This window comes from Macaca nemestrina, chromosome 7 (genome assembly GCF_043159975.1).
Source record: "Macaca nemestrina isolate mMacNem1 chromosome 7, mMacNem.hap1, whole genome shotgun sequence".
Taxonomy (NCBI): domain Eukaryota; kingdom Metazoa; phylum Chordata; class Mammalia; order Primates; family Cercopithecidae; genus Macaca; species Macaca nemestrina.
The window spans coordinates 31,012,925-31,031,660 of NC_092131.1; the positions used below are offsets into that span (position 1 = coordinate 31,012,925).

The 18,736-nt window shown below is 50.0% G+C and overlaps 1 protein-coding gene and 1 long non-coding RNA gene across 10 annotated transcripts in view; one reads left to right on the forward strand and one right to left on the reverse strand.

The window, feature by feature from the left end:
* Window positions 1–18,736, forward strand: part of LOC139364237 (uncharacterized) — a 243,051-nt gene that overhangs the window by 208,208 nt on the left and 16,107 nt on the right. The window contains exon 6 of one of the 2 annotated variants that reach the window (XR_011625690.1): window positions 13,845–13,962. The exons of the other annotated variant lie outside the window; for it this stretch is intronic. This is a non-coding gene — a long non-coding RNA (uncharacterized lncRNA). The remainder of the gene's footprint in view (window positions 1–13,844; window positions 13,963–18,736) is intronic. 2 annotated transcript variants of the gene reach the window in all.
* Window positions 3,707–18,736, reverse strand: part of LOC105495862 (leucine rich repeat containing 74A) — a 42,743-nt gene continuing 27,713 nt past the window's right edge. For 3 of the 8 annotated variants that reach the window (XM_071099814.1, XM_024797301.2, XM_071099811.1), the window contains exons 10-15: window positions 15,907–16,002; window positions 12,551–12,697; window positions 7,521–7,628; window positions 6,465–6,547; window positions 4,719–5,135; window positions 3,707–3,885 (exon numbers count right to left, since the gene is read on the reverse strand). In XM_071099814.1, coding sequence (XP_070955915.1) covers window positions 5,024–5,135; window positions 6,465–6,547; window positions 7,521–7,628; window positions 12,551–12,697; window positions 15,907–16,002 — 546 coding nt within the window. In that variant the 3' untranslated portion in view covers window positions 3,707–3,885; window positions 4,719–5,023. The other 5 variants (XM_071099813.1, XM_011765742.2, XM_011765745.2 and 2 more) reach the window with 3 other exon arrangements.

Here is an 18,736-nt window from a genome sequence, read left to right on the forward strand (position 1 = left end):
TAGAGTCACAGAGATGGTAATTGGTGAAGCCAAACAGAATTCAAACCCAGGAGTGTCAAATGCCAGAATTCATAGGCTTAATTTTTAACCCCTTCCCAGTTCTAGCACACAGATATCCACACTCCTCTTCTCCCACCCGGCCGCCCCCAGCACAATTTCTGAGCCATGGGGCTGGTGAGGAGACTGCATCAACCTGCCCTTGAGAATTTGGCCACAACAGAGCACCATCTCAGCCTTTGCCCCCTTCCATTAGCCAGTCCAGCCTGGCAGAGGGGCGGGGAGGCATCGTGGCTAAGCCCTCAGGGAGCCACAGCTGTATTGCCAGGGCCTGGATCTTGGTGTTGCTACTTACTGGCTGGAGGATCTTGGGCAAGATGCTTAACTTGTCCACGCCCTCCGTTTCCCTGGCTGCAAAACGGGGATTCTACAGTGCTCACCATGCAGAATCACTGTGAGGAGGCGAGGAGTGAGTGCGTGAAGCCGCACTGAGTTGGGTATGGAAGAACAGCAAGCCCAGGTGCCATCTCCCTGGACTGCAGCCTGACCGCCTTCGGAGTTTGGGCCAGCGCATCTGAGCCATCTTTGACCTTGACGCACCTCCTGCTCCTGCAAGGCCCCTCTACCTCCGCCTCGCCCTCCATGGGAGCGCTGCAGCCGCTGCTGGGGTCCCCCTGCCTGCCAGCCTCCTGACCTGCCAAGCTGACGAAGCGCTTGTGCAGTCCTGCCCTCAAGGAGCAGGACCTCCTCTCTGCGGTCTGCCCAGCTCCAGGGCGGGCTGACTGGAGGAGGGAAATGAATATTCATGGTGCTCTTCCCAGGTGCCTGATTTTCTTCCTCACAACAAGGATGCAAGGTGGTCACAATAAGGACACGGAGCCTTGGAGAGGTCTGCCCAGGGGTTGGACTGCTGGGCCTTTCCAGGCTCAGATTCTAAGTCGGCGTTCCTCAGGGGTAGAACTTAGGAAGATCGGAGAAACTTATAAAGACCCCAATTTAGGAGACGGCAAAGCCCAATTCTCCCGATGACTTTTGGAGCTGACCTGACACCTAGCGGCCACAAGTGGGAATTACTCCACCTTTGGAGGCTCCCAGGGCCGCTGAGGCAGCTGGGCTTGGCCACCCATCCCTTGCTTACTTGAGCGTCAAGGGGCGGCCTGGAGGGTTGAGGTGGGGGATGGGGGAGATTTTAACTTCCCTGTAATCTCCATCATTTTGCCAAAGCCACCCAAACAAAAATAAGATTTGACAAGAACATCTTTTCCATTTTATGCAAAAGATGAGAACAAAATTATCTTGAAAAAATTTGTTTTCATTGATCCATAACCATTACAAATGTATAACTTGTCCATTACACATTTTGATACTTCATAGCCTCTCCTTCTTGCCCACACATAACCCTCAGGGTTCCACCTGGGCACCAACATTGATTGGACACTCAGTTACAGGCAGGGAACCTGGAGAATTTTACCGATTGTAACAGATTTAAAAGACATGATCCCATCTGGGCATGGTAGCTCATGCCTGTAATCCCAGCACTTTGGGAGGCCAAGGCAGGCAGATCACTTGAGGCCAGGAGTTCAAGACCAACCTGGCCAACATGGGGAAACCCTGTCTCCACTAAAAATACAAAAAAAAAAAAGCTGCTCATGGTCGTGCAAACCTGTAATCCCAGTTACTCGGGAGGATGAGGCATGAGAATCACTTGAATCTGGAAGGCAGAGGTTGCAGTTAGCTGTGTTCACGCCACTGCACTCCAGCCTGGGTGACAAAGCGAGACTCTTTCTCAAAAAAAAAAAAGGACTTGATCCCAGACGTCAAGGACTTCACTTTATTTGGGGAGATAGAGCAGACGTCTACAGAGCACCCGATGTTATGGCAGATGTTTCAGTCCATAGACTCCTTATTGCGTTTCTTTTTCTTTTCTTTTCTTTCTTTTTTTTTGAGATGGGAGTTTTGCTCTGTCACCCAGGCTGGAGTGCAGTGGCATGATCTCAGCTCACTGCAACCTCTGCCTCCCGGGTTCAAGCGATTCTCCTGCCTCAGCCTCTTGAGTAGATGAGATTACAGGTGCCTGCCACCACGCCCAGCTAATTTTTGTATTTTTAGTAGAGATGGGGTTTCACCATGTTGGCCAGGCTGGTCTCGAACTCCTGACCTCAGGTGATCGGCCTGCCTTGGCCTCCCAAAGTGCTGGATTACAGGTGTGAGTCACTGCACCCGGCCTTTACATTTCTTTATATTCCCTTCATTGTCCTCACTTGGACTCTGAGCTCCTAATCCACCCAGTTGATGGAAATTCCATTTCAGGAACATGCTCAAGGTGGTGCCACTGAGCCTCCATGGTGCTCACTTGTCAGGAGACGCCCTCTACCTATTGGCCACCAGTCCACACTGATTATTGCTGGGGGTCTTTGGTCCCAGCTCAGGGGGTCCTTGCAGAGCTGTTGCTCTGCTGCCCTCATGCTATGTTTGGGGCAGGGGAGCTCTGCCAGGTTGGGAGCCCAGACCAAGAGTCAGCCTCCAGGGCACAGCTCAGCTACTTGTTCTGAGGTCCTGCCAGACTTGAAGGCCTCCCTCTCCTCCCGGCAGTGCTGGGGAAGCTCCTCTGAGGGCTGCTGTGGCCCACCCTTCTCACTCTTCTCCTCAGTTCTGTTCTCCCCAGTGAGCTTAGGCTGGCGAAAATGTGCACTAGGGAGGGATGAGTCTTGCTAGAAACTTCTATCCTGGCCCTAAACCTCACAACGGCTAAGACTTTAATAAGGAAGAGAAAGGGCAGAAATACAGCACATGAGTGGGGATATAAATTATTTCCAATAATGATTCTGCTGCATGTGCGGAGGGGTCTTGGTGTTCACCTCCACGCTTGGTGAAGCCAAGTGAAACACAAAGGATAGTGACTTGGTTTCTAGACCCTTCGCTGGTGCGCCAAAGTGTGGGTTACCAAATATCAGCCTTCCTCACCCCCTACACTTTCCCTACATTTCACCACTTACCCCAAACAATCACCAGGTGAATGTGCTTGTTCATTTCACAGGTGTTTATTGAGTATCTACTATGTGCCAAGCACTACATGCGGCTGCAGAGGGGCACAAGAAAGTTCCTGCCTTGCTAATCTACAATGGTGTCTGGTAAGATCAATCAAAACTCCCAAAGGTGCCTGTTCCACCCACTTAATCAGTGAATGCTGTTCTTGGCTATTCCTTTTCTTCCTTCACTAAGCTCTTCCTGTCTCCCCAGTTTCTCAAGGAATTTAAAGGCGAAATGCAGAATGGTAGACTCCTAGAACGGACTGGGAAGGCTTTATTTCAGCTGCTCCATTTTCAAGGGGAGCCACTGGGACTCCAAGATCATGTGGCCAGGATGGGATGCCCGCTCTCTTGATCTCCTGTCCTGGCTCCCTCCTTGTGACCCCACAGCATTTGTTTGCTTCTTAAAGGCCCCTGCCCTCATTCCCTCAGCATCTGTTCCCCCTGCCACTGCCTCCCACCATGGAGGTCTCCCCTGGACTCCATTTCTAATCACTATGATGATTACCTTCATGCTCTGACTTGCTCTCTGAGGCTCTTTCCCTGCTGCCTAGCAACCCCATCACTTCCCAATTTGTCTGTGCAGCTCTTAACGAGGCTGCATTGACATGTCCCCTGGTGGTCACTAAAAGCAGAAGGTGGCCCCCATGGTGACGGGCACACCACCAGCAGCCCAGGACGCCCAGAACCAAGCCAGACTTTATTTGCTTGTGCCCAGCCCTGGCCACAGCATCTGTCCATCGAGATTTCTGCCACCTCTTGCTCTCCTTCCTGCCACCATCCGACTTGCCAGGACTCCTCTCGCCGAGACTTCTTTCCAGACCAGACTTATTGCTATAGCTTCATTGTGTTCAAGAAACTGGTACGAAATGTAAGGGAAAGATGCTGAGCGCCCATACAGCCTCATGGCTGATGGGCAAGAATGTTAAATAGGCTCAAATCCAAAGGAGACCATTTGTAAACCCATCTCTGTCCTTAGAGGTCATGCTGTTAACCATTATATCTCCCCCACTACACACACTTGTGATAAGTACATGGGAAAGGCATGCAAATGTGCACTTAAGACCGTTTGCAAGAGCCCTTTGGGGAGGCAGAGTGAACTATGGAGGGAGATAAAAATGGACCTTCATTTTTTTCCCTTGCTATACTTCTGTGGGTTTAGTTTTTTTTTTTTTTTTTTTGAGATGGAGTCTCACTCTGTCACCCAGGCTGTAGTGCAATGGCGCGACAGCTTACTGCAACCTCTGCCTTCCAAGTTCAAGCGATTCTCCTGCCTCAGCCTCCCGAGTAGCTGGGATTACAGGTGTTCGCCACCACACCTGGCTAATTTTTGTATGTTTAGTAGAGGTGGGGTTTCACCATCTTGGCCAGGCTGGTCTTGAACTCCTGACCTCAGGTGATCAGCCTGCCTCGGCCTCCCAAAGTGCTAGGATTATAGGCATGAGCCACCGCGCCCAGCCAGGTTTAGAATTTTTACAATGAGACATTATTTGTAACATAAAACAACAATGAAAAGGATCATGCAACAATGAAAATTAAAACTCTGCTCCTCAGTCACAGCTGATAAAGTGGCAGTGTGTGATCTGAAGGGCAATTTGAAGCGACCCCAAGGGCTCCCTGCTCGGGTGCAGAGACTCAGGGACCCAGACCCCAGTTCTGTCTCTCGAAGGCCATGTGACCTTGCCTGCAAACCTGGAGACTTTGCTGGATGTGGAACCTGGTCTGGAGCCTCTGAAATGGGCACTTGCCATCAGCTTCCCCAGGAACAAGAGGTGCCACTTTAGGTAGGGGGCAGGTGAGGAGGCACAGGGCAGGCTGCTGAGCAGCACAGGAGTGGGAGGCCCGGTGGTAGCAGGGCAGGCCTGAGCCACCTTTGGGGCCCTCTTGCTGGATGCCAGTTTCACTACTGAGTGATGTCCTCTGTGCTGGTCGCTGTGTGCATTTCCCCCACTCACTCCTTACAGCCCCCTCCCAGGTGCCGCGGTCATCTCCCCGTTTTAAAGGGAGAGGCGATCCACGCACAGCTGCAGCTTTGTTCTGCAGAGCAGGGCTTGCAGCTGGGTCAGGCTGCCTTTCTTGTCTGCCTTGTGGTTTCTCCGCACGATGACTCTGAGTGGACCAAAGGAAAGAGGTACTGGGAGAAGGCTCGTGGGGCAGGGCTGGATGGGAGGCCTTGTCCCACAGAAGCTCTTAAGAACACAGTCCAACCACAGGGCCACCGAGACAGATGGGAGCCCAGCTGCAGACCCAGGCTTGGCAGGGGTAACTGTGTCCTGTGCCTGGGCTGGGAGGTCTAGCGCAGTGAGAGACAGAACAGGTGTGGACCCCTCAGGCCTGGAGTCTCGGCCAGAGTTATCATTCCCAGCTGTGAGAACTTGGCTGCTTTTCTTTTCTTTTCTTTTCTTTTTTTTTTTTGAGATAGGGGCTCACTTTGTTGTCCAGACTGGAGTGCAGTGATGCAGCATCAGCTCGCTGTACCCTCTGCCTCCTGAGCTCAAGTAATCCCCCCACTTCAGCCTCCCAAGTAGCTGGGACTTCAGGCATGCACTGCCATGTTCAGCTAATGTGTTTTTTTTTTGGTTTTTAGCGGAGATGGGGGTCTTGCTATCTTGCCCAGGCTTGTCTCGACCTCCTGGGCTCAAGCGATCCTCCTGTTTCAGCCTCCCAAAGTGCTGGGATTATAGGCATGGGCTACTGCACCCGGTGAACTTGGCTTCTTTGCTGCACGTCTCTAGAGCTCTGTTTCATCACTTGCTAAGTGGGGTGATGGTAGCATTGCCATGGGGCACCGTGAGGCTGACAGCATGCCTGTTGGGCAAGTGGAGAGGACAGGCATGTGGTAGGGACTCATTGTGGGTTGCTTACAGGCATCACCAGCATCATGGACCTGTCCTCTCTCTTCAAGGACTTCGGCCTAAGATACAACATCCCTCACTCGCCAAGCCATGGCAGAGTGCAGGGACCTGTAGTCCCTAACACACCGTTAGCATTTGGTGCTTGTGTGCCTCCGCCCTCTGTCTAGGGCTCTGTCTCACCCGAAACATTGCCGTCTCCCGCCTGAGCAACGCTTCCTCTTTGGGCTGCAGGGGTGCCTGGTACACACCCCTGTGGCTCCTCTCACCTCACCAGGCCCTAAAAATCTGCTCCCTTGCCTGTCCTCTTCCTGGGCTGTGAGTGTGGGCTCCGGCTCCTCCCGCTGGCGTCCCCAGCATCTGGCCCAGCAGCCAGCAGCGACTGATTGGGCTCAAGTTTCACTAAACAAGTGAATTGGGGATGAGAAGGAGGGTAGACAGCGGGGCCCAGCCTTGGCATGCAGGGAACAGGCGGGTGGGTGAAGCCCCAAGTAACAAAGTATAGACAGGGCAGCCGGGGGAGCTCACATCAGCCCAGCCAGGGCCCCTTGCAGAGAACGGGGAGCGTCGCGGGGCCTGGGCTGACCTGAAGTTCACCATGCCTGTCTTCTCATCGAGCTTCTTTATCACCTCCCTGACCTGGTACTGGTTCAGAGGGACCTTGGTTTGCTGAGGAGGTGGATGGAACATGTGCAGTTAATAGAATTCTGTTCACCCCTCCCTACGCATGCCTGCCCCCACTACTACACACACACACCTTCTACACACACACACCCCACACACAATGCCTCACTCCTCCTGGGACTGTGGAGGGCAACTGATTGAGAGCTCAGGGGAAACTGATTCCACAGCATGGAGGGGCTGGAGAAAGCTCCCTGCCCATGGGTCATTGTCCAGACTCCAAAGGGCCTCCCCTTTCTGGGGGCAATAAGGGAGGAGGAGATCAGAGTCAGGTGGAGCGAGTGGCTGGGGAAGGAGACAGGACTCTCTTTTGTATCCTGTGAAGTTCATTCTTACTTCCTGCCGCTGAGTCCCGACCAGCCTCTTCGCCCCTGGCTGGGGCACTGGGCACCGGACACCGACTGCCTTATCCGTCCCTGCCTGGGCCCTGGGAACTTCTCCTCTGGAGTCCTATTCCTGCAGGGCCCAGGTCTCTCCTGGGATGCTCTGATGATAGACCCCTTCAAGTATGCATTACAGGGGCTTTCAGCACCTTTGTTACATGGGGAGTGAGAGGAATGTGGGATTTCAGAAAAATGATATGGCCCAAGGTGGAAATGTTGGGACTTTGGGATGTGGTCTCCTCTCTCACTCCCTTTGTTATCTGCCCAGTAGTGAAATGCAATGGGGAGAAAAACCTCAAGATAGAAGATGTGTCTCTGGGTGGCATCTCGGGTCCCCGGTGGCATCAAGCCATAGCACAGGAATGACTTCAGCAGGGGTTGAGGGAGGTCTTAGGTTCCCCTCTGGGTCTAGATAAATGAGGTGAGTGTCCCATAGCCCATCCCAGGAAGCTCTAGGAAGTGCTTACAAGCTCTTTTGCTCCTTCTCCTCCTCTCCCCTCTCTCTGACACACAAACATACACACACAAACTCACACTCACACTCACACTCAGCCTGTGGCCACTAGGACCCAGCACACCTCTATCATCACTTTCTGGAACTCATCCACAGACATCTTCATTGTCCCGGTGGGGTTCAAGCTCTTGAAGAAGTCCATGACTGTGATTTTGTGCTGGTCTGCATAGTTCTGAGAGAAGCAGAAAAGACCAGGAGCAAACACTTGGCCTTCTAACAGTGATCGCAGACCCCCCTCACCTCCCACAGAAGAGTGGCCCATGCTCCAGGCCTAGCATGGCTGAGAAGGGCAGAAGGCCAAGGTGAGGAGCCTGAGTCTCCCAGGTGTTGGCCGTTCCCTAAGACCAAGAGCCGAGTGCAGACCCACCAGGCCTGGCAAGGGTGCATGCCGGGATGGTTCCTGTGTGCTCGCCAGGCTTCCAGGAACCCCTTGGCATGGCACAGACGCTCCCTCCGTTCCAAAGGTGGAAGGACTGAAGTCAAGGCTGTTCAGGCATCGCAGTGCCAACGGGATGGGGCATGACCATTATCTACATATGTGATCTGTTAACACTGGTATGGACGGTGTGCTGTGGATGGTGGGCGGATGTTCAGAAATCAAAAGGTTAAACCGCAACTGTATAATGTGATGGTTTGGCTCTATGAATTCCTAGGATTCTCACAGTTTCACGTCAATGCTCACATGGAAACACTTTGTTAGAGTATTTTTAAAAGGATATTTCATTTTTTTCATTTAAAAAATATAGTCATCCCTTGATATCTGCAAGGGATAGGTTCCAGGACCACCTCAGATACCAAAATCCACCAATATGAAAAGGCAGTCCTCCATCTCCGTGGGTTTCTCATTCCTCAGATGCTGTACTTTGGATCCATATTTGCATATGCAGAACCCACGGGTACGAAGGACTGACTGTATTTATTGAAAAAAAATCCAAATATGTAAAAGTCGATGAAATGGCACAGTTTAAACCCGTGTTGTTCAAGGGTCAAGTGTATTATTACTCACATTGCAAGGCAATTTTAGATTAGCAGAAGAAAATTTTAAATATCACCCACAAATCTAATACCACCACACGCAGGTAATATCCTGGTGTGGATCCTTTTATCTTTTTAGCTATCTATCTGACATCAATCTGTCTAACTTCTATCTATCTGTATATCATTATCATCTATATCTATCTATCTATCTATCTATCGATCTATCTAATCGCTCATCTTTCTACTAAACCTACTGTTTTACAGAACCCGCTGTTCACATGTGAACACCTTTTCAATGACATTATAATATTTTCCTTTTTTTAAAATTTTTTGAAACAGAGTCTCACTCTGTCACACAGGCTGGAGTGCAGTGGCACAATCTTGGCTCACTGCAACCTCCGCTTCTCAGCCTCCCAGATTCAAGCAATTCTCCTGCCTCAGCCTCTCGAGTAGCTGGGATTACAGGCATGCACCACCATGCACAGCCTATTTTTATATTTTTACTAGAGATGGGGTTTCACCATGTTGGTCAGGCTGGTCTTGAACTTCTGACCTCAAGTGATCCTCCCACCCCGGCCTCCCAAAGTGCTGGGATTACAGGCATGAGCTACCGCACCCAGTCTTACAATATTACAATATTCTTTTAGATCCTTTTTAAGCATTTTTTTTCTCTTCCCCACTGTGACCCCTGCTTCCCCCCGGCCACCCCTCCTTTCCCCTCACTCTCAGAAACTCGGACAGGGTCCTGCTGTATGGATAGCTATTTCTGGCAACATCCGGCTCACGAAGCATTTCCTCAGGGCTCAGCCCTGGGGCCCTTGCTCTTTGTTCCCCACACTTCCCCTTCCCAAGTGCACGGCCTCCCACCCTTCCCGAGTGCCTCCCGACACTACATTTCCAGTTTTCCATCCTCCACGGCTGCAGACACCCCACCGGCACTTCAGTCAACACATCCGAAGTGCCCCTCATGCCCTGAATCTGCGCACTGCTGCTGAGCGCTGTGGCAGAGGCCGTGGGTGAGCCCGCGGCACCCACTGCTGTTTCTTCACAGCAGGCTTCTCATCCATGCAGAGGCTGGAAAGCTGAAAGCGACATTCCCCAAGCCCCCTTGCAGCTGGGGGTCAGAATGGATGGCCTGTGCCAAGCACCTGCCTGAGATGTAAGTGTGAGGCTTGTGTCTGATTTGAGAGAGGCAGGTGGTGGGCAGCGGCTGTGGTTGCTTCCTGACTGGGCAGGGCATTCTGCGGTCGTGCAGCTTCTTGATTATAGCAGAAGGAGCAACCCTCTTGGCAACCCAGTTGGGGTGCTTTGAGAGCCATTTCTGGAATCTAACAAGGGTCTGTTTGTTCAGCCCTCCTGACATTTCTATGGTCTCTCTCCTGTAATAAACCCCTGTGTGCTTAACCTAGTTGGAGTAAATTCTGTGGCCAGCAACTAAGAACCTTGCCCAGCTACTTTGGTAGGTGCTACTACTAAGACCCCACACAGCCCTGCCCTGGAGGAGTTCACAGGATTGCAATGAAAGGGTGAAGCCGAGGGCTTCAGGAACACAAAGGGCGTTCGCCCTTGACCAGGGAATCCAAGAAGCGTTTCCCTAGGAAGTGACATTGTGCAGAGACCTGAGAATGGGTAGGAATGAGCGAGACAAAGAGGGCAAGAAGAAAAGTGTTCCAGGTGGAAGGACCTGCCCTGCCCGTACACAGGCCTGCAGTGAAGGGAGGGCTGATGCAGAGAGGATCCGGAAGCACTCCAGTGGGGCTGGAACGTGGAGAGACAGGAAGGGCCAGGTGGCAGGCACTTCCCCCATCTGCACTTCCCTGCCTCTGGCAATCTTTCCTTCAGTCCCTTGGGCTTGAAATCTTGGGTTACCTTTGGGTTTCTCTTATCATCACAGGCCTTCCTATCCCAACACACACACACACACTCACATGCATGCAATACACAACCCCACATACCCAACCATTCGCCAAGTCCTGGAGATGTTTCCATAATGATAGCTCTTACATCTGCCCTTCAATTCCATTGTTATTCTCAGCCAAGCTGTCATTCCACATCTAGAATGCTACAATAGTGTGCTCATATGGTTTCCTACTTTTTTTTTTTTTTTAACCCTCTTCAATTCACTCCCCATTGCCAGAACCCCTCAGTCCTGCTGGATTTGCATCACATCCACTGCCCAACAGCTCTCACCGGCCCCCTGTTCCCGATGGAATCAAAGCCAAACTCGGAGCCTAAAATCTGAGGGCTGCCACTTGCAGCCCAGGCTCCCTTGCCAACTTTGCCTCTTGGGCTCCTCTATGAACCTGTAGTCATGTGTTAGTGTCCCCTGAACATGCTGCGTGCGGTTCCACCTCGGCACCTTTGCTGGTGGGAGCCTCTTGCCGGAACACCCTCCCACCCCCTGTGGCTCACCTCAGTCTTTGACATTCTTCAGGGCCCTTACCCGATCCCATCTCTTCCAGGAAATCATCCTTTTCTGGTTGCCCAATCCTACATTGATCTCTTATTTGGATTTTGACTACATTTTCTGCTTCTGTCACTTTTTAATTATCATATGACACCTTTTTTTTTTTTTTTTTTTTTTTTTTTTGAGACAGAGTCTCGCTCTGCCTCCCAGGCTGGAGTGCAGTGGCATAATCTCAGCTCACTGCAGCCTCCACCTCCCAGGTTCAAGCGATTCTTGTGCCTCAGCTTCCCAAGTAGCTGGGATTATAGGCACTTGCTACCACGCCTGGCTAATTTTTGTATTTTTAGTAGAGAGGGGGTTTTGCCATGTTGGCCAGGCTGGTCTTAAACTCCTGACCTCAAGTGATCCACCTGCTTCTGCCTCCCAAAGTGCTGGGATGACAGGCAGGAGCCACCGCACCTGGCCATATGAAACTTTCTATGATCTGTGGGTCATCACTGTATCCATCCCATCTTTCCAACCAGATTGTCGGTCCCCTGAGGGGAAGGGCTATGTTTGACTCTGCGTGTCTTGTTTGGTCTCCAAGATTCTTTTTGTGTGCGTCTTTGAACCAGGAGGCGGGGCCTCCACTTTGCATCAGACAGCTCCATTCCTGTTCACTGGACCACCCTGCTCCCCTTGCAAAATAGGTTTGCCCTTGGTTCCATCTGAAGTCATCTTACTCGTACAAATACTTGACACCACTTTGCCTTCTAGAATTTTTCACATAGCAATTTTCATGTGGGAGCTATTTTATTTAGTTCTGGAAACTGAGGCACAGAGCAGACCCATCAGGGGCAGGAAGCAGCCCAGGGACACACCCTGCAGAATGTGCATTGGCAGAGCGCCATGCCCATGCCTGCTCCCCAGACAGTAACCGCTCTGCGGCCAGCAGCAGGCTCCTCGCCCCCACCGCAGGGTAAGAGGCCTGCCGTGGAAACACCAGAGCAGGGTCTGGGCACTGGTCTGCGAGACGATGGGACTGGAGGAGCAATAACATCCCTTTAGGTGCTAATATTCTCTGATTTTGTATTTCCACTGTTACATCTGCCTCCTGTGATTGCCAGAGCTAATCTAAGAAAAGATGAGTTGGGGGCAAGTTACCATTAGAAACAAAGGACTGAAGCGTCTCTCTTTGGCTGAAGCTGCCAGATAGCCATCCTGACCACAGGGATGTCTTGACCTCCTTACCAGCAGTTGGAAAGAAACTGTGTCTATAATAAGCGGGTGCTTGTTCTATACCAGGCAACCTTCTAAGCACTTCATGCATTTTACATAATTTGATTTTCCAAGCAATCCTACTGGGTGGCTACTGTTGTGTCCATTCTGCAGGTGAAGAGACTGTGACCCAGAGAGCTTTAGTAACTTGCCCTTGGTCATACGCTAGCAGGTGGAGGAGCTCGGGTGGGAGAATCCATCCTGTCCACCTGTCCCCTTCAGCTAGATCTCAGCTCTTCCTTTCCTCTGGGGATCAGGAAGCACTGCTGAGGGATCCAGTAGCCACAGAGAATATTCATTCCATATCTGCAGTCCAAGGGACTGAGATATTCCTTATCACAGAAGGCTGTACAGACACTGGGGCGGAGGGAAAGTCTGGAAACTGATTTGGAGCCATTAGCCAGCTTTCCCCAGGGCTCCCTGGAGGCCCTGAGAGGAAGGCAGGAGCTCACCTGGATCAGTTTCATGGGGTTTGTCAACAAAAAGATGGTTTTCTTGGCAGAGAGGCCTTGTACTGCCTTGAACACCACATCCAGCTGCGGGTGAACGGCATACACTCCGTCCAACGTTTTCATGAACTGCTCGGACACCAGCACGTTCTGTGGCAGGGAGAGAGGGGACCCATGATGATGAGGGCACTGCCATCATGACTGCCCAACCAGTGCACCCCACCCCTTCCACCCGAGCCAAAGTCAGGAAGTTTTGTCTCTTCTAGTTTTTTCTCAGTGCTGCTCCTGGACTGGGATAGTACGGGTATTTTAGAGCTTGGAAATCGACTTGTAAGTTTCCTGTGTAATTTTGATGGGATGTTTTTGTTGAGTGCTGGTGGCTTGTCACCTGCTGCCAGCTCAGCTCTGCTCTCAGATAGCATCTGCATCTGACAGATGAGATATGGCTATGGAGTGGCAAGACGGTTCTTAAAGCCCTGAAATGTCCATGTCTGCGTGAGTGTTGTTTGTCAGAGAAAGTGCCCTGGAAGAGGATCCCTGATTCCAGTGAGTGACCAGGGACGAACTGGAAACCTCCCCTTCTGGAACTGCCCTCAGAGCTGGTTTGTAGGACACGGGAGAAAATGCGTCCTGTGAAATAGTGTTTGATCAAACCTGGGCTCCACCAGTTTGGTCAACCTGCTTCATTCCTCAGATGTGGCTTGGAGTACATTTCGCCCTTCCAAAGAATTAAGCCCCTGCTTAAGGGCAGTAGGCTTTGTAGAGATTCTAGAGAAAGTTCTAGGAGCATCTACAAAAGAGGAATTTCCATACTGTTCAAAGTTATGGCGGCATTGTTGACAAAGGGGAAGGAGAAGGCTAATTCAGGCTGGGCATGATGTCTCAAGTCTGTAATCCCAGCACTTCGGGAGGCTGAGGTGGGTGGATCACTTGAGTCAGAAATTCAAGAGCAGCCTGGCCAACATGGTGAAACGCCGTCTCTACTAAAGATACAACAAAATTAGCCAGGTGTGGTGGGTGCCTATAATCCCAGCTACTCAGGAGGCTGAGGCAGGAGAATCACTTGAACACAGGAGGCAGGGGTAGCAGTGGGCTGAGATTGTGCCACTGCACTCCAACCTGGATGACAGAGTGAGACTTCATCTCAAAAAAAAAAAAAAAAAAAAAAGAAGGCTAATTCAGACCTATTTGTTCTGGTAGGTTTGTTAAGTGCGAATGTGGTCACAGTATACAGGTTTATGGGCCATCTAGGGCCTAAACAGCACTATTTCTTTTTCTTTTCTTTTTTTTGAGACAGAGTTTTACTCTTGTTGCCAGGCTGGAGTGCAATGGCGCGATCTTGGCTTATCACAACCTCCGCCTCCCAGGTTCAAGTGATTCTCCTGCTTCAGCCTCCCGAGTAGCTGTGATTACAGGTATGCGCCACCACGCCCAGCTAATTTTGTATTTTTAGTAGAGATGGGGTTTCTTCATGTTGGTCAGGCTGGTCTCGAACTCCTGACCTCAGGTGATCCACCCACCTCGGCCTCCCAAAGTGCTGGGATTACAGGCGTGAGCCACCACACCTGGCCTAACAGCACCATTTCTAATGTTCTCTCAAACACACTAAGGCAGTGCCTGGGTTCACACCTTCCAACCTGTATTGCCTGGGAGAGGAAAATACAGATCCCAACAAAATCTGAATCTGCAGTGGAGACTCGGGGGCGAAGGCAGCATCCTGGCCTGCAGATTCAGAACCAGAGCATGAGGATGGGGAAAGGGAGGAAGACCCAGGAAGCACAAGAATGGCCTGGGGCAGGGAGGACGGGTGAGAGAACAAAGGGAAAGAAAAGCGACTATGTTTGACAATGTCTCAAAATCTGTGGCAAGTAAAAACCCACATTGTATTAATTATTCAGTTCTAAGGAGCTTGGGTTTAAATATTCAAAATGCCATCACTGGAGGCTGAGTGCAGTGGCTCACACCTCTAATCCCAGCACTTTGGGAGGCTGCGGTGGGTGGATCACTTGAGGTCGGGAGTTTGAGACCAGCCTGGCCAACATGGTGAAACCCCATCTCTACTAAAAATACAAAAAGTTAGCCTGGCATGTTGGCACACGCCTGTAGTCCCAGATACTCTGGAGGCTGAGGCACAGAATTGCTTGAACCCAGGAGGCAGAGGTGAGCCAAGATTGCGTCTTTACACTCCAGCCTGGGCAACAGAGTGAGACTCTCTGTTTCAGTTTCCTTATATGTAGAACGGGAAAATGAGAAAAAGTACTTGTTGTGGGTTGAATTTTGCCCCCTCCCAGAAAAAGATGTTGGATTTCTAACCCCCAGGACCCATGGATGTGAATTTGTTTGGAAATAGGGTCTTTGCAGATGGTCAAGTTAAAATGAGGTAATTAGAGTGGGTGCTAATCTAATACGACTCGGTCCTTATATAAAGGGGACATTTGGATACAGAGACAGGGAGAATGCCATGTGAAGCAGAAGGTAGAGATGGGAGTGATGCTTCTACAAGCTGAGGAACACCAAAGCATGACAGGAACCACCAGAAGCCAGGGGAGAGGTCGGGAACAGATTCTCCCTCACAGCCCTAAGAAGGAATCAGGCCTGCTGACACCTTTCTCTTGGACTTCCAGCCTCTAGAACTGTGAGACAATACATGTCTGCTGTTTAAGCCACCCAGTGTGTGGTACTTCACAGCAGCCTTAGGAAATTAATACAGTATTCTATCTACCTTCTAGAGTAGGATAAAAATGAGCTGGCATATACAAAATCACTTAGGGAAACACAGAGTATAAAATGGTAGACAAGTATAGGCTATTATCACATGCCACCCGTATGCTGATTCAGGCAAGAGTTCCCAGCAGGATCTGAAGTCACCTCCTGGGGCTTTCCTCCTTTATCAAGAGATTTTCACCCAAAAATACTGCTCTGTGTCTAACAGGCCAACTCATGAAATGAAAATAAAGTATGTGTTTTAATACCCAGATTCTACAAATTTTGTGATTCTGGAAACATTCTGGGACCCAGGGCCACTCCATCAGAAAAGCTGATGTTAAAGAATTCTGTTTTGGAGTCCTCCTGCCTTTCTTTTTGGCATTTCCTTATCTCTACTCTCAGGTTTTCATAGCCCTAGTTTCTAGCATCTGGTAAATTATTTCTCACTATGATGTTACTGACTAAATAGCTACGCTTCCTAAAAGGATCCCTGGAGAGGGTAGAGTTGTAACAAAAGAAGTGACCCTTTCATGGAGTACTTGTGTGAGGGCCTGTGAGGGATAGAGTTGTTGGCTCCGGCCAACACAGAGTATAGAGTGGACGGGGTCACTAGCTTGTGCCCAGACACAAGCAACTACCATTTGATCACTTACGGAAATATCAAGCTCTTCCATCCTGGATTTGGGGTTCCTCTTGATAGCCAGGATAAGTAAAATAGCCCCATCCATACTTATGGGATTCAGGAAAAGCTATAGAGGGAGAATCAAGACAAGAGGAGGCTGAGATGGGAGGATGAGGCTGGCCCAGAGCACAGTTGCTACATCTCATCAAATCACAACATCTGTCTCATACCCAGACTTCTCTGTAAGTAATTATCTACTTGTCCGTCTGTTTGTTTATCCATCTGTCTGCCTATTTCACTGCTGATCCATCCATCCATCCATCCATCCATCCACCCACCCACCCACCATCTGTCCATCTTACTGCTCATCCATCCAACCATCTATCTATCCATTCATCCACTTATTTACTCATCCATCTCACTGCTCATCCATCCGTCCATCCATCCATCCATTCATCCAACCACCAACTTATCCATCTCACTGCTCTCCCCTCCATGCATCCATCCACCCACCCACTCATCTGTCCATCTCACTGCTCATCCACCCAACCATCTATCTATTCATTCACCTGTTCATCTTCTCATCCATCCACCTCTCATCCATCCATCCATCCATCCATCCATCCACTCACTTATCCAACTCACTGCTCATCCATCCATCCATCCACCCACAGATCTATCCATCCAACTGCTCATTTATCCAACCATCTATCTATCCAACCATCTATTTATCCATCCATCCATTCATCTCCCTGTGCATCTACTCATCCATCCACCTGTCATCCATCCATCCATCTATCCAGCCAGTCATCTCTTCATCTCACTGCTCATCCATCCATCCATCCATCCACCCACTCAGCACATATTAATTAGAGACTTGCCATATGCCAGCTATTGGACTAAGCACTGAGGGACACATAGGCAGACATGGCAAGGTTTCTGCCCTTGGGTAGCTTAACACTGTAACTGGGGGAGAAAGGCAAACAAGCCAATAGCATCAGAAGTGTTATGACAGCAGTGACAGAGGTACACCTGGGTACTGCAGGAGCAAGGAAATGAGCATGCAGCATAGGGGAGGGAACCATGGAGCTAAGCCTTGCAGGACTAATGAGGATTAGTGAGGTCTGAGGAAGGGGGGCAAAACCAGAGGAGGAAACAAGATTCACCAAAAAAGAAAAAGGAGTAGGCAAGTGCAAAGGCATAGGGGTGTGAAACGGCATAAGATGTTTGTGAGCAGAAGCAGAGAGAATGAGGCCGCAGAGCTGGGATGGACCACATCATGGAGAACCTTATAGGCTTGGAGAAGGAACAAGGACATTATCCCAGTGGTGCTAGGAGCTGCTGAAGCATGGATAGAAGTTAACGGAAGGGACTCTGGAGCCTGGTGGCTTTGCTTACCAGCTGCCTGGCATTTCATTAATTCCCTGATCGCTTTGTACTTATCACCTATGGCTGCTCTGAGGACTTACCATACCAATTCAGGCAAAGCATTAAAATGAGTGCCTGGTAAGCAGTATGCCGTCAATGAACAATAGTTCTTATTATTGAAGGCTTTCAGCTAAGTGGCTTCATGATGAGGCAGCCAAAACTCTTACTGAGCACCTAGTATATGTCAGCTGTGTCCCAGGCTCTGATATACTCCCGTAAGAAAATGCAGACTGGGGCCCAGGCCTCGTGGAGCTCAGCATCTAGAATCCTTTGCTGGACTCACTTCCTAATGGGAATTCCTTATTTTTTCAAGTTTAGGGGAAATGGGCACCAGGGCTGGATGTGGAGACCCAGAGATAATTCCTGTGGCAAAGTTGATGTGGTTTCCATGGTGGCCAAACTAAGAGTTTTGTCTTAAACTTTTCTCTTTTACTTCTAAAACATTTTAGAAAATTGAAATGTGTTCATTACGTATGGTCATTGTGGAAAAATGAGAAAAGCGGCAAAAAATGGTTTAAACCATGTATACCCACAAAACAGCAAAGACCCCTATTGCCATTTTGCTGAGGCAACTGCTTAGTCTTTTAAAATTCAGTTTCTCAGACTGTCTCTGGCTTCCTCAGCCAATGGGACTGAGCCACCCACAGCCTGGGTCAGTCTCTGTCTGAGTTACACCTGGCCCCGCTCCACCCCAGCTGGGACTCCCAGATCTCCTGGTCACTAGATGGCCAATCTGTTTGGTCTGTAGTCACTGTGCCCCTGCCTGTCAGAATCTGGCTTCCTCCTGTCCTCTTAGCAGCTCCTCATGGTTGTCCTCTCAGATGGCATCCCCTTCCTCACCGTTTCCTTACTGTTTTTTTTTCTTTAGGACCCTCACATCTGTGGTCTCCCCAGTCACCCTCACATATTGAGGAGTTGGAGTTGCCATGGAAAACCAGGTAGAGCAGGCTTCCCTCTGCCTCCTGCTACTTGTGTGGCATAAGCAAGTCACACAACCTCAGTTTTCTCATCTGACAAGTGGGGCTAACAGAGCCCACATTACCAGGTGAGGCTATGAGTAATGAGAGCTGGCTCTTGGCAGGAGCCGCAGAAAGGGAGATGATTAATAGAAGCCCTCACCTTTCATTTATTTTCCAACCACTCAATAGCATCTATATTATAAATTAGCATCTACAAGTAAATTAATTTAAAATGAAATATGTATTCATTAATTCATTCATTTGATGAATATTCACTGGGCTTCTACTATGTGCCCAACACTATGCTAGGTATGAGGGACTAGGTATAAGGAGTTTAATGATGGGAAAACCAAACAGTCTTCGATCATTTTTGAGACAGAGTCTCGCTCTGTCACCCAGGCTGGAGTGCAGTGGCATGGTCTCGGCTCACCGCAACCTCCATCTCCTGGGTTCAGTGATTCTCCTGCCTCAGCC